Here is a 12,188-nt window from a genome sequence, read left to right on the forward strand (position 1 = left end):
ATTGATTAGGAGGACATATGGATCTAGCCGATAAGGACTAAAGACCAATTGTCTCCTTGAAATATCAAGATTCAATTGTCCACATCCACTGTTTTGACACTGATTTGAATCTGAGTAGAGATTTCACCGGAAATTTCTCTAAGATCTGCACAACTACAGTAAAAGGTAGCTCCATCATACAATATCTAGGTCTTGTTTCCGTTTTCTTTTATTTTATTTTCTTCTTTCAAAAGGTAGCTCTATCATACACTATCTGCTCTATTGAATTCGTCTTAACCTTTGCTCTCCGCCCGAAGATGTCCATATTGTTTAGATGATGAGAGAAATAGAATGGGAAGATTATTGTTAGTCTTTCATAGTAATAGTTGTACATGAGATCAACATATATAAGAATACAATTTATGAATACTAAGAGACAAGTCAAAGAGAAGATAAATACACTAAGAAATGAGAAATACAAAGAGACTAGTCAAGAGTAATAATAACTCTTCCTAACATGCCCCCTCAAGATGGACTTTAGCTATGAAGACCAATCTTGAGACAAAAAGGAAAACTTCTTGACATATAGTGGATATGAATTTCGTTGGAGATGAAGCTTGAGGTCGTCACGACGGTGACAAAGCAAACCGACTCATCAGCAGGGTTGGACAGAGCAGATGCCATTTCAGAAGCAAGCCGACTCATCAGCATGATGTCAACATAAAAATGAATAACGACGGTCGACGAACACAAGCGGCGACAGCAATCTTGAAAAAGAAAGCAGCAGCGGCTAACAATAATTTTGGAGTTTAGAAGCACCTGGCTTAGAACATAAAAAAAAAAAAGATAAAGAGAAGCACAAAAGCCATAAAAACATAATTATAACCCAGTCATTCTATTAATCGAAAAAGAACAGTTATTATAAAAACATAATCTAACTCATTTATTTTATTAATCTGAAAAGAATTGTGGTTATAAAAACATAATTCTAACACGTCCGTTCATATTACTAAATAATATAAATATTTATTAATTTTGAAATAATATCTTAATATCTTGCATATTTTGATAACTTAACCCGCCTAAGACCACAATTATATAAAACCTAACATGTCCCATCAAATTACCATATAATATAAATATTTATCAATTTTCAATATGTAAAATTTTATACTGATTGATTATGATTAAAAAAATATAACAACATATTTATTAATCAAATGTGTTATCATGAAAATATTATTTAAATTTCAAATGTTAAATGAAATATAAACTATATTTAAAGAAGTCTAAAGTAATTTAAATTAATATCTAACTTTTTAGACTTAAATTTAATTGCAAATTTTTTAATTTAAAATTTAAATTAAATATAACCTATATTAAGAAAATTTTTAGTTTTCTAAATTGATATCTAATTTTCAGAATTAGTTTTATATATTAAAGAAAATGTATTTTTTTAAAATAATAACGCAACAAAATAGGATAATTTTAAAACAGTTTTCAAATAATTTTTTAAAAAAACTTTGGGAGTGTTTGGATGCAAGCACTAAAAGTACTTCTGTTTTAATATAATAGATGATTTATGTTTCACACTTCATTATGAATCTCATATGCTTAGAACTGTGATTTCTTGTACTCAAAGCTTAATCTCTATTGTATGAGAAAAATGAAGGTATAATTTGTTTTCAAAACTTTATTTTATGTGGTTAATTTCAGAAGTTTACTGAATGTTTTCAAGAATGTTGTTTAGTGCATGTCTAAAAGCTATCTAAGACCACCGTAGTTTGGGTTTCTCTTCAGAAGACATGCCACTCCAAAGACATTTGACTTCAGAATAACAAAATAATTTATAATATAGTACAATAGGATAAGAAAACCTAAAACTTCAATGTATTATTTATTGGGTGAATAAAGTTTTTTATAAACTAGTTATAAATTTAAAATATGTAGGATGAACTGAAAATAGCTTGTTAATTTTTTTTTCATCTTTTCATGCTTAATATTGTGAATGGTGTGTACTCGGTGAATTCACATTCTCAAAACATAAATACATTTTAAAAAAATATATATCATTCAAACCAAATGTTTTTAAGCACAACCCAAAAAATAAACTGGAACATCATATCACTATGCCAATCTAGTTTGATTCGGTCCAACCGCAAATTAATTATAATCTATATGTACATTTGATACTTGATTTTGTTTAATTACAAAAATATACTTGTATCAATCAACCAATTGAATAAGAATGACCTTACTCAACTCTTAACATATATGTATTAATTTGGTCCCAAAAAACAAACATATTTATGCTACTAGATCATTGAGTAAAAGCAGAACCTGCAACAACGCTTTGGGTGGTGCTATGTTTTTTTTTTTTTTTTTGTTGCTAAAATGTAAATATCATATGAGGAAAAATAGGTGTTACATGAATTAGACATATTTACATTTGGTTCCTTAGCAAAAAAATAACAAAAAAACAAGGAAGCAATATGATTTAGGACCATGATTATAGCCAAGCCAAAGGGCCATGAGATTACTGAATCTTTTCAAGTGCTTTCGCGCCGTAATAGAATTCTTTACTTGCCCCGGTCAATATCCTTGAAGATAATAAGCGGTGTGATTGAGATTCGATTGTGAATCGTGTGTTTCGCTGCTTCCATATCATGTAAACAGTCGCCTGTGTAGCTAGCCTCCGGAGCAAACTTGGAGTTCTTGCATTCGTATTCCTCAGCCATTGCATCAGAGAATTCCGCCACATCTCGAGTCATATCAATAATTATACTGAAGCAAGAGTCATGCATCTAAAATAAGATTACCTTTGGCTTCTATGACCACTTTTATTGTATCAAAAATTAATAAACGGGCAACTCATTTCTTCATCCCCACCAGATAGCTGAAGGTAGCCGATTCTCAACTGAATTGATACCACAAAAGTTAAATAAGCATATGAATATTCTTGCAGAACCAGACATTCATGAAAGTTAAATAAGCATTTGAATAATTAGGAATGCTTTACATTGTGACTATCTTGATTCTACATTATAATAATATATTCAGAATTTAAGAAAAAAGATGTTATGGCTATTCCATTAACTAAAAAATTTTGTTGACTATTGAGAAAATAAAAAAAGGTTTCTGTTAGAAAAAACAATAGACTAAAAAAAGGAAAAAAAAAACTTCCCACCATCATCTTCTGCCTCTTGAGATAAATGCTGATTCTGGACCGGATTCATCGAGCTAGGAAGAATTAGGTCTGATTTTAAATTTTTGAGAAAATATGAGGGTCTATTTAGAAAATACAATGGATTGAAATATAAATAAACAAAAAGCTCCGACCATCTTCTTCATTCTCTCTGCCACGCGTCGCTCAATTTACAGGTATTTCTCTAGGGATCGATTAGTCACTGATCGATTATTTTTCTTGGTGGATTTTGAATTTCTTGAATAGTTTCTGTAGAATTGTGAGGGTATCAACAATGGTGACACCGAAGCGGCTGAATTTCTCTTCCTCTGCTTGTGGTGACTCTGATACTCGTCTCGAGAAACTTCCCTCAACACATGCAGCAGAAGAACAAGAGCCAATGAAGACGAAGACGACGAAGAAGAAGAAGAAGAAGCAGAAATCGATGATGAAAGAGATCTGGAACGAGGATAACGAGCTCGCTGTTTTAAAGGTTTGTTTGTTTTCATCATCACCATCTTCGTCTTTCCTTTAATCATTTAATTTCTGTTCTCACTCTTTTGTTGAAATTAGGGTTTAGTCGATTATAGAGTTAGGACGATGCACGAACCCGGTTTCGATTGGGATGGTTTCTTCGATTTCATCAAAGGCTCCATCAAAGCGGAAGTCACAAAAGAGCAGCTTTTGAGTAAGATCCGGAAGTTGAAGAGGAGATTCGTTGTTCACATGGAGAGAATCACTCAAGGGAACGATCCTCTCTTTACTAGATTCACTGATTCTCAAGCTTTTGGGTATGCGAAGATGATTTGGGACAGTGCTGAAGATGAAGTTGATAACAGAAGCAGCATCAGGGAGAAAGCACTCCAGAACGAGAATGGCGTAAGTGATGTAATTTGATTTCAGCTTTGTCAAATCTGTTTCCAAGTCTAGATTTTTGGTAGATAGGAGTTTGGATAAATCTAATAGTTAAGACTGATTTCGATATTGAGTATTTGTTGATGAATCAGGAGAATGCGTTTAAGGAAAATGAGCAAGTGAATAACGATGAACCTGTGAATAAAAATGGCAAAGTACCTCCTGAAGTAGTGTGCATGGAGGAAGCAGAACAGACCGAGAATGGAGTAAGTGACAGAATTATCAGTATGAATTGTTGATTGTTAAGAATGATTAGGATATTGAGCTCACAAATTTGTGTTTTTGTATGAAATCAGGAGGGTGCATTTAAGGAATGTGATCAAGTGGATAAAGATGCACCTTTAAATGAAAATGGCAAATCAATTCTTGAAGTTGTGGGCATGGAGAATGCACAACAGACTGAGGGCGTAAGTAACTGATGCATTCTTTGTTTTCAACCTAAATTGATGTAGCTCTGTCAAATCTGTTCCAATAAAAAAAAAACTTCTTTGAATGATCCGCTGCTTCATGAATCTGATTACTTTCTTTGCCTCTAGTTGTAAAGAATGATCTGGATATTCTGTTCACCAATATGGTTTGTTGATGAATCAGGATAATGCTTTTAAGGAAAATGAGCAAGCTGCTAATGGTGAACCAGTAAATATAAACGGCACGTCAGTTCCTGAAGCCGTGGGCATGGAGAATGCACAACAGACCGAGAATGGAGTAAGTGACAAGAGTTATCGTTTGTTTCTAACGTATTTTGATTCAGCTTTGTCAAAATCTGTTTCTGATAAAAGCTTCTTTCAATTGTTACTTTTATTTTGCCTCTAGCTGTTAAAAAAGGAAGCGGATATTTTGTTCACCAATATCGTTTGTTGATGAATCAGGAGTGTTCAGTTAAGGAGAATGGGCAAGTGGGAAATGCTGAACATGTAAATGAAAATGGCAAATCACTTCCTGAAGCACAACAAGTCGAGAATGGGGTAAGTCGTTTGTATCCAACCAACATTGACTAAGCTTTGTCCTGCCTCCGGTTAAAAAACTTCTTTTTATGACCCACTGCTTCATGAATCAGATTACTTTTTGTTTGATATGGTTTGTTGGTGAAAGCAGGAGTGTGCGTTTAAGGAAAATGGGCAAGCCTCTAATGATGAGCCTGTAAATGAAAATGAGGCTGAGAAAAGTAATTCTGATGGAAAATCGCTTCCTGAGGCAGTGGGTGTTGACAAAACAGCCGAGCACAAGACTGATGGAAACGAGAATCATGACAACGAAGATGATGCTGATGATTTGTGCTCTGTGCAAGATGCTTTTGAGACCATGATGTGGAAAGGTCTAACCGATTATCAGAAGAAGTTGCAGATTGAGAAGCTGAAGAACATTCGAACCGGTAAAAGAAAAGAGCTGAGTAGTGAATGGAAAGCTCTATGTGCAGAGGAACTAAATTTGAACATCAAGAAGCTTAGACTCTGCGCAAATCTTGCAGAGGCAGCGAACCATGCATGAAATGAAGAAAAGCCACTGCAGCTTTTTGGTGTTGTTTAGGTAGTAATCCTTTAGGAGTTGACTTGGTAGTAGTAACATAGTTGTTAGTATTTTGTAAGTTTTTGGGCAAGTTCGATGTAGTTTTTGAACAATTTCGATGTAGTTTTTGAACAATTTCGATGTAGTTTATGTCTAAAGGTTGGTAAAAACTTTTCATGTATGTCTATGTGCATTTAACATTCCGTTTCTTAGGTGGTCAGTTTTAAAGCAAAAAGCAAACCAAAGAGAGTCGTATTACGACCAAAACTAAAGCATAAGAAGATGCAATATAACCATTCCCTAAACAAACCATAGTCTTGAAAATGATAAGAAAAGGTTGCAACTTAGGTACACAAGTTTGTGACCCAAAACCCTTACAAAAAAAAGAACCATAAACAAACACATAGTCTTTAAAGTGCACAAAAGGATGCAATTTTAGGTACACAAGTTTGTGTTTCCACCCAAAACACTTACAAAAATTTTTGCAACAATCCTTCTCTTTTTCTACCGAACCAATTTCTTAGATGCACGTGCGTGCTTACGAATTGCTTTGCTGTAAAACTCCCAAGATTCACTTGCTTCCGTAATAGCTTCTTGCCCAAAAGGGTTCTCCTTGATGAAATCTTGAACGTCTTCTGCTTCTACCAATTTCTCCAGATAAAGTCTCAAATCACCACCATTACCTGAATTCCATTGAAGCAGGTAAAATATAAGAGAAGATTTTCAAGATCTAAATAACAAAAAAAAAATGCTGTTTTCTTGCTTCTTCTCTATAAGAAAGAAAGTTTTACCTAAGGATGTGTCTGTCTTGTTCTGATACTTGTATGAGTGAGGGAATATTCCTGCAAATGGCTGTATAATTTCATTCAAGAGAGGTTAAAATATCAATCAATAAGCCAAAAGAAATGTTGTTGTAGACCAGAAGAAGATGCAAGAAAAGCTTACCGGATTAAGCAAAGCCTTGCAAGGAGAATGGTCGACCAAAACCGTATTGGTTTTGTTGTAATCACCTGCTTTCCATGGAAGATTTGGTTCGTGTTCCTCCCAGAGCTTGTTTAGATCCTTGAACACAACATCTTTTTCCCAAACAGTGGTCGTAGAACAGTAAGACATGCCCTGCAACAATGGCAAAATTAGACAAATCTTGTATCTGATAAGAAACAGGAGATAGGCATGTAAAGAAACACGTACCCAACAAAACAACAGTTTACTCTTCATATCTCCAAGCAAGAACTCAGTGATTCTTTCAACGTTTTTCCTTTAAGCAAACAGCAAAATTCAATCGATTTACACATATGACCTTATATATGTGGAAAAATTGTGAATATGAGTAATGTTCTTACTGCTTTTTCGTGGACCAGATACCAACTTCAAACTTGTCAAAGCAGAACTTGAGAAAATCTTCACAGAAAGGTCTCTTAAACACTTGACAAGAAAACAAAAGAAAATTTGCAAACTAGTAAGTCATAAGTATTAGTGTGGTGTATTCACAAAAGATTTTTGAAACTTACGTGCCCTGCTTTGGATATAAGTGTCCGGTACATAATCTCCAGGAGAAGAAACTATATCTGCAAGCAATCCGTTCAGATCAAGAACAAGAAGTTTTTTCTTAGAGACCGATCTTTCTTTGATTCCACCTGAAGCAACACAAGTATCTTCCTTCTCTATCGCATCTGATGTAACAGAGTCTTCGTTTTTCTCTTCTATGTTTGCATCACCTGAGATAACATCAGCAGCTTGTTCCTCTTCCATTTGTTTGTCCTGAATTTCTTCTAGGACTCTCTCATCGGATTCAAGTTGTTCCTCACAAACATCTTCTTCCTTTTCAACATCTTGTGAACCGGTTTCAACATTCTCAGTTCCATCGCCTGATGCAACACAAGTCTCTTTGTTAAGATCATCAACAACTGTTTCGATTTGTTCATTCCCATTGCTAGCATCAACCGCTGCTTCATTTGGGGACAAAATGGGAGCTTCTCCTACATATTATCAAACATGTAATCAGTAATGCACATTAAAGAACCAGTCTTCAACACAAGCAAGCATCCAAGAAAAGAGCATATACAAAATATCTAACAAGACACAAAAATAGAACTACTCTCACAATCTAAGATTCACATCTTCCATCTACTTACCAGAAGATGATGCATTGTTTGCTTTAAAAATCAATTCTGCGGCTTTGGACACAATTGAAAACTTGTCCACACATAGCTCCAATTGCATTTCCGTTATCTTCTTCAGCTTCTCCTCCAACGCTCTCTTCTTTTGTTCATCCGCAGACATATTCCAACGCTCAAGAACTGAAGATTCATCTAAAGCAAACTTTGTAATATTCTCTTCTTTCAAGAAAAAGACTATCTCTCTGCCAAAATCTAGCGGAGGACTGCTTCTTACAACATTCATCTCTGCTTTTTCAGCTTCTTTCTTTATGTTTCCTTGAAGATTCGTCAATGACTTGTGAGCAAAAACACCTTCTCTCCCCCAAATCTTTCTCCATAAGTCAAAAGATCTCTGGTCAACATCTTTAGGATATACAATAGTGTCTTCTCCACCTTTTCCATTTTCAATAGAGTTTTTCACAGTCTTAAGAAATCTATCCTTCAGCTTTCTAACTTTGTCTGTTACCTGGTTTCTACTGGCGTTGGCACTGATCCGGTCCTTAACAAAACCATAAAATCTGTCCTTGTCCTTAAAAGGGTCTCCACTAGTAGAGTTGAAGTCAAGAAAGCCTTGAAGCAAAGCTACACTATCTTCTTCACTGAACACTCTCTCAAACGAAGGCTGCTTCTTATCCTCTGTTTTCTCTGTTTTTGACCTCTTCTTCTTCCTAACCTCATCATGGTCTGCTTTCTCCAAAGAGCGTTTGGCCGTCGAGCTCTTAGGATGGGAAATCTCAGGCTTTGGTTCCTGTTCGTGCTCTTCTTCTACATCAACAATGTCTTCCTCGCTTTCACTTTTCTGACAATCAAAACAAGCAGATCTCATCATAAACATAGGAGAAAATCAATAACAGAACAAAAGAGACGTACTTTAAAAAATTACAACTAATCCAGGAAACAAAAGAGACAATAGTATAGTGGTTTCACTTCTAACCTCAACGTGAGTGTCTTTTGCATCAGTATGTGATGGCTTAAAAGAGTGAGACTCTTCTTCTTCTTCGTCTTCCTTCGAAGAGACTAAGCGAGGATTAGCAGTTTTCTTTCCCTTCTTCGGTGCCATTAGTAGAGAGATATAGAGAGGAGATACAACGATTTGTGGATGCAAGACTCTTCTTCTTCTCCTGGCGATTTTTGCTTGCTTATAGGGTTTTGTGACATGTTGTTCAAAGGACCTTTGAGTGTCTGCGTCTAGTTTAATTTACTGTAATTGTTTTTTTTTTTTTTTACTGTAAATCCCGTTTACCGAAGTTAAACAGTTTATATAATAATATATATTTTGTATTAGATATAAATTTTTAGTAGCTATAATTGTTTTAAAATTTTTTTGACGTGCCACTGATGTGACACTGGTGCTTAGTGCTTAGTGCTTAGCTTTCTTTTAACAATTGGAAATTTAAATTAATAATGTATAATTTTTTCTTAATTACATATTTTTATTAATTTTTTTAGAAAAATTAACCTAAATTTTGGCGCCGAATAACCTCTAGTTTTTCAAAATTCAAGAAGCTCTTCCTAAGTATTTATTGATGCTTCTTAGACAGACAATGCAAATAAAAACACTAATTTACCTGGTTTAGATATGCTCAAGTGGTTTTGAGATGTTTAGTTTTAACGTCCTCAATCTGAAATAACAAAGAATCAACTTTGATGTTCTAAAAAAATTAGCATAGGTTGAAACTTTGATATTTCTATTTTTTTTTATGTTTCAGATGGACAATCAAAATAAGCAAAATGAAAATATATGATATCAAGAGAATCTAAGACTATATATCTAAGAAGTGCTTCATGAATATTTAAGAAAGCTTCCTAAATATTTTATAATCTTATGCATAAAACGCCATCAACCCAATTGAAAAAAGCAAAACAAAGTGGTATGATATAAAAACAATTGAAGACTATAAATTATGGTTTTTATAAGCTTCCTAAAAATCATTATGGTTTTATGCTCAGATGAACATATATAACTTTAGAGATGTATCTTCCTCAAACTGTTATCCACCCAATCAAAACAAGGAAAACAAAGAGATATGGTATCAAGATAAGACTATATATTTAGGGAAAAATACCCAAAAATACTTCAACTATTTAATTTTTGGAAAAATCACACATAAATTTTTAGTGTTGCCAGAAACCCACACAAACTATTTTTTCGATGCATAAATACTTTAAGTTTTTTAAAGTTCCATTTTCTCCTTCTCCCTTCTGATTTCACGGCTGTTAACGGACATAACAGAATCAATAAACAACGTTAATTTTTTGTAAGAAAAAAATGAATATATCCCCTATTTAAAAAAACTAATATTTTGAATTACAACTTTTGTTTTGGTGAATATTAAAAAAATTAGAATCATAATTCGTTCATATCGAACTAACCCGTTTACTTAATATTTTTGTACTGGATTCAAATAAAAATTAATTATATTATGCACCATTTAATAACTCTCACTTAACCATAAACTTTTTTATTTAAAAATTAATTTTTTCATGTCAAATTTTCTTAACATAACTAAAAAATTATTTTTGCATATCATCAACTAAGTATAATGAATTATAGTAAAAAATATTTTAATACTTTTTAATATCATAACTTTAAATCTTGAATTTTATAATATTTAAGTATGAAAATTTGTTATTTTCAAGTTTTTATTTAAATATACTGATATCATTTGAAACAAAAGATATAAAAACTACTATATTTTTGAATTTAGAAATTAAATAATAAATATACTTTATTAAATGAGAAACAAAATTTTTTTAATAGATTTGAAAGACAACTATATTCTTTCCTATTTTAATTATTTTTGTTATTTATAATGACATATCATAGAATATTTTACAAAATAAAAGTTATTTTTTTAAATGTCTATTTAAATAATAATATAGAGATATTTTATTAGTGAAAAATAAAAGATACCAAGTCAAGTGTGTAGCTGATTTCAAAATTTTGTTGTAAATATTTTTTTTTGTATTCTTAACTTAGTTTTTTGGTAATTTTATAAACTTAGCTCCCAAACATAAAACATATCTTCCATTTTGATAGACACATTAATTCTGAAAACTAAGTAAAAAATAATAAATAACTTAGGCTCAGAAAAAAGAAAATAAGATACAACAACTCAATATTTTGATATTACAAAATACAGATAAAAGAAAATTAATTGTTTGCTACTCAAAATCAACTTACTTTAGACCTCTAGCTCGACCTAACGAAACTACTAAGCACTACAATACGCATAATCTTTTTTTTTTTCATCTGAATATATATTTGAATTGAAATATTGAACGTGTTACAATATCCCTGAGGATACCAAAAAAGACAGGATCGAGGAAAATCAAACCAAGATGAACAACCAGTATTACTACTATGCAACACTACGTTGATTAACAAAAAATTCTTTTAACCATCTCGGGAATCCATAAGCAATATATGATTGCCAACGATCCTCTCTTGTAACACTTTGAGCAATAAGATTGGCTCCACCATTGGCCTCATATGGTTCCAGAACCACTTTCCACTCTAAAATGGAGCCTAGAATTGATAATAACTCCTTGGACTGATGTTTGAAGGATGGCCATGCAGGAGGACGATTAACAGCACCAATAAGCTCATCAGATTCAGCAGCAAAGATAATCTTAGTGAATTTCAGAGATTTGATGCTATCAAAAGCCCAAAGCCAGCTTTTGAGGTTTGCATCAGATTTAGAGCCAATATTCACAAAGGATCTTCTTCCATGACACAAAACCTCTCCTTTTTCATTTGATAGAACCCACGCCGCTCCTCCACATCTCTTCCACTTATCCCACGATGCTCCAATATTGCATTTGACCCACTGAGAAGGCGGAGGAAACCAAACCTTCCGATCCCTATGATCCCTTTCCTTTGATCTACAATCTTCCTTCTCTGTCAATTCCTGGGCTTGGAACCATTGATTAGAATCCTCTTTAATCTTCCCAATTGTATCGAGGATATGAAAGTTCATTCCTTCAAAAATGAAGTTGTTGCGATTCTTCCATAACATCCACAATATCCAGGGAAAGGATCTTCTAACCTCCAAATCCACCTCCAAACACTTTCCCATCTCCAGCAAGAAAAATAAGTTCTGATACTCAGAAGCTTGATTAAATCCACATTGAGGATATGGAAAGTTGGAAAGAGCCCAGATTTGTCTCGCCATCGAACAAGTAAACAGAATGTGATTAACCGATTCACCCTCAAGACCACAAATTTGACACCTAGAGTCCGCCTTCATTCCCCTCGCTAAAATCTTGTCAGCCACCGGAATAGCACCACTGATAACTTTCCATAAGAACACCTTGATTTTAGGAACAGTTTTCAGAGCCCAGATTTTGTCTTTCAGCGGATTAAGAGAGGGAAGCATAGAGGCTTCTCTAATTGCATCACTTCTGTAAATCTGACAGGCTAGCCAATAACCTGACCTCACTGA

At 33.5% G+C, this 12,188-nt stretch overlaps 2 protein-coding genes across 3 annotated transcripts; one reads left to right on the forward strand and one right to left on the reverse strand.

Annotated features, from left to right (window-relative positions):
* The first annotated feature begins 3,348 nt into the window (after positions 1–3,348).
* Positions 3,349–5,759, forward strand: LOC18022905 (GLABROUS1 enhancer-binding protein). Of its 2 annotated transcripts, XM_006405922.2 has the most exons (8): positions 3,349–3,360; positions 3,440–3,656; positions 3,737–4,042; positions 4,171–4,284; positions 4,375–4,485; positions 4,670–4,783; positions 4,948–5,043; positions 5,174–5,759. In XM_006405922.2, the coding sequence occupies exons 2-8, from the start codon at positions 3,459–3,461 to the stop codon at positions 5,564–5,566; spliced, it is 1,332 nt and encodes a 443-aa protein (XP_006405985.1). In that variant the 5' UTR covers positions 3,349–3,360; positions 3,440–3,458; the 3' UTR covers positions 5,567–5,759. The 2 variants fall into 2 exon arrangements, with proteins under 2 accessions (XP_006405985.1, XP_024014794.1); XM_024159026.1 differs by lacking the exons at positions 3,349–3,360; positions 4,375–4,485; positions 4,670–4,783 and having other exon boundaries at positions 3,383–3,656.
* Positions 5,760–5,990: 231 nt separating this feature from the next.
* LOC18022906 lies at positions 5,991–6,816 on the reverse strand. The gene is made up of 4 exons (XM_024158583.1): positions 6,776–6,816; positions 6,530–6,700; positions 6,376–6,436; positions 5,991–6,267 (listed from the first exon to the last, which is right to left on the reverse strand). Exons 1-4 carry the CDS (start codon positions 6,800–6,802, stop codon positions 6,089–6,091), a joined length of 438 nt encoding a protein of 145 aa, XP_024014351.1. The 5' UTR covers positions 6,803–6,816; the 3' UTR covers positions 5,991–6,088.
* Positions 6,817–12,188: the final 5,372 nt, after the last annotated feature.

The sequence above is a fragment of the Eutrema salsugineum genome, unplaced genomic scaffold, assembly GCF_000478725.1.
Source record: "Eutrema salsugineum unplaced genomic scaffold, Eutsalg1_0 scaffold_14, whole genome shotgun sequence".
NCBI classification, from domain to species: Eukaryota; Viridiplantae; Streptophyta; class Magnoliopsida; order Brassicales; family Brassicaceae; genus Eutrema; species Eutrema salsugineum.

What these genes read in the sequence shown, in the direction of transcription:
- LOC18022906 (XM_024158583.1), bottom strand. Translation starts at nt 6,802, where the DNA reads ATGAAGAGTAAACTGTTGTTTTGTTGG. An exon ending in GTAAACTGTTGTTTTGTTGG is followed by an intron (nt 6,701 to 6,775) that starts GTACGTGTTTCT and finishes CCATTGTTGCAG; the next exon opens with GGCATGTCTTACTGTTCTAC. An exon ending in CAAGACAGACACATCCTTAG is followed by an intron (nt 6,268 to 6,375) that starts GTAAAACTTTCT and finishes AATGGAATTCAG; the next exon opens with GTAATGGTGGTGATTTGAGA.
- LOC18022905 (XM_006405922.2), top strand. Translation starts at nt 3,459, where the DNA reads ATGGTGACACCGAAGCGGCTGAATTTCTCTTCCTCTGCTTGTGGTGAC. An exon ending in CACTCCAGAACGAGAATGGC is followed by an intron (nt 4,043 to 4,170) that starts GTAAGTGATGTA and finishes TTGATGAATCAG; the next exon opens with GAGAATGCGTTTAAGGAAAA. An exon ending in CACAACAAGTCGAGAATGGG is followed by an intron (nt 5,044 to 5,173) that starts GTAAGTCGTTTG and finishes TGGTGAAAGCAG; the next exon opens with GAGTGTGCGTTTAAGGAAAA.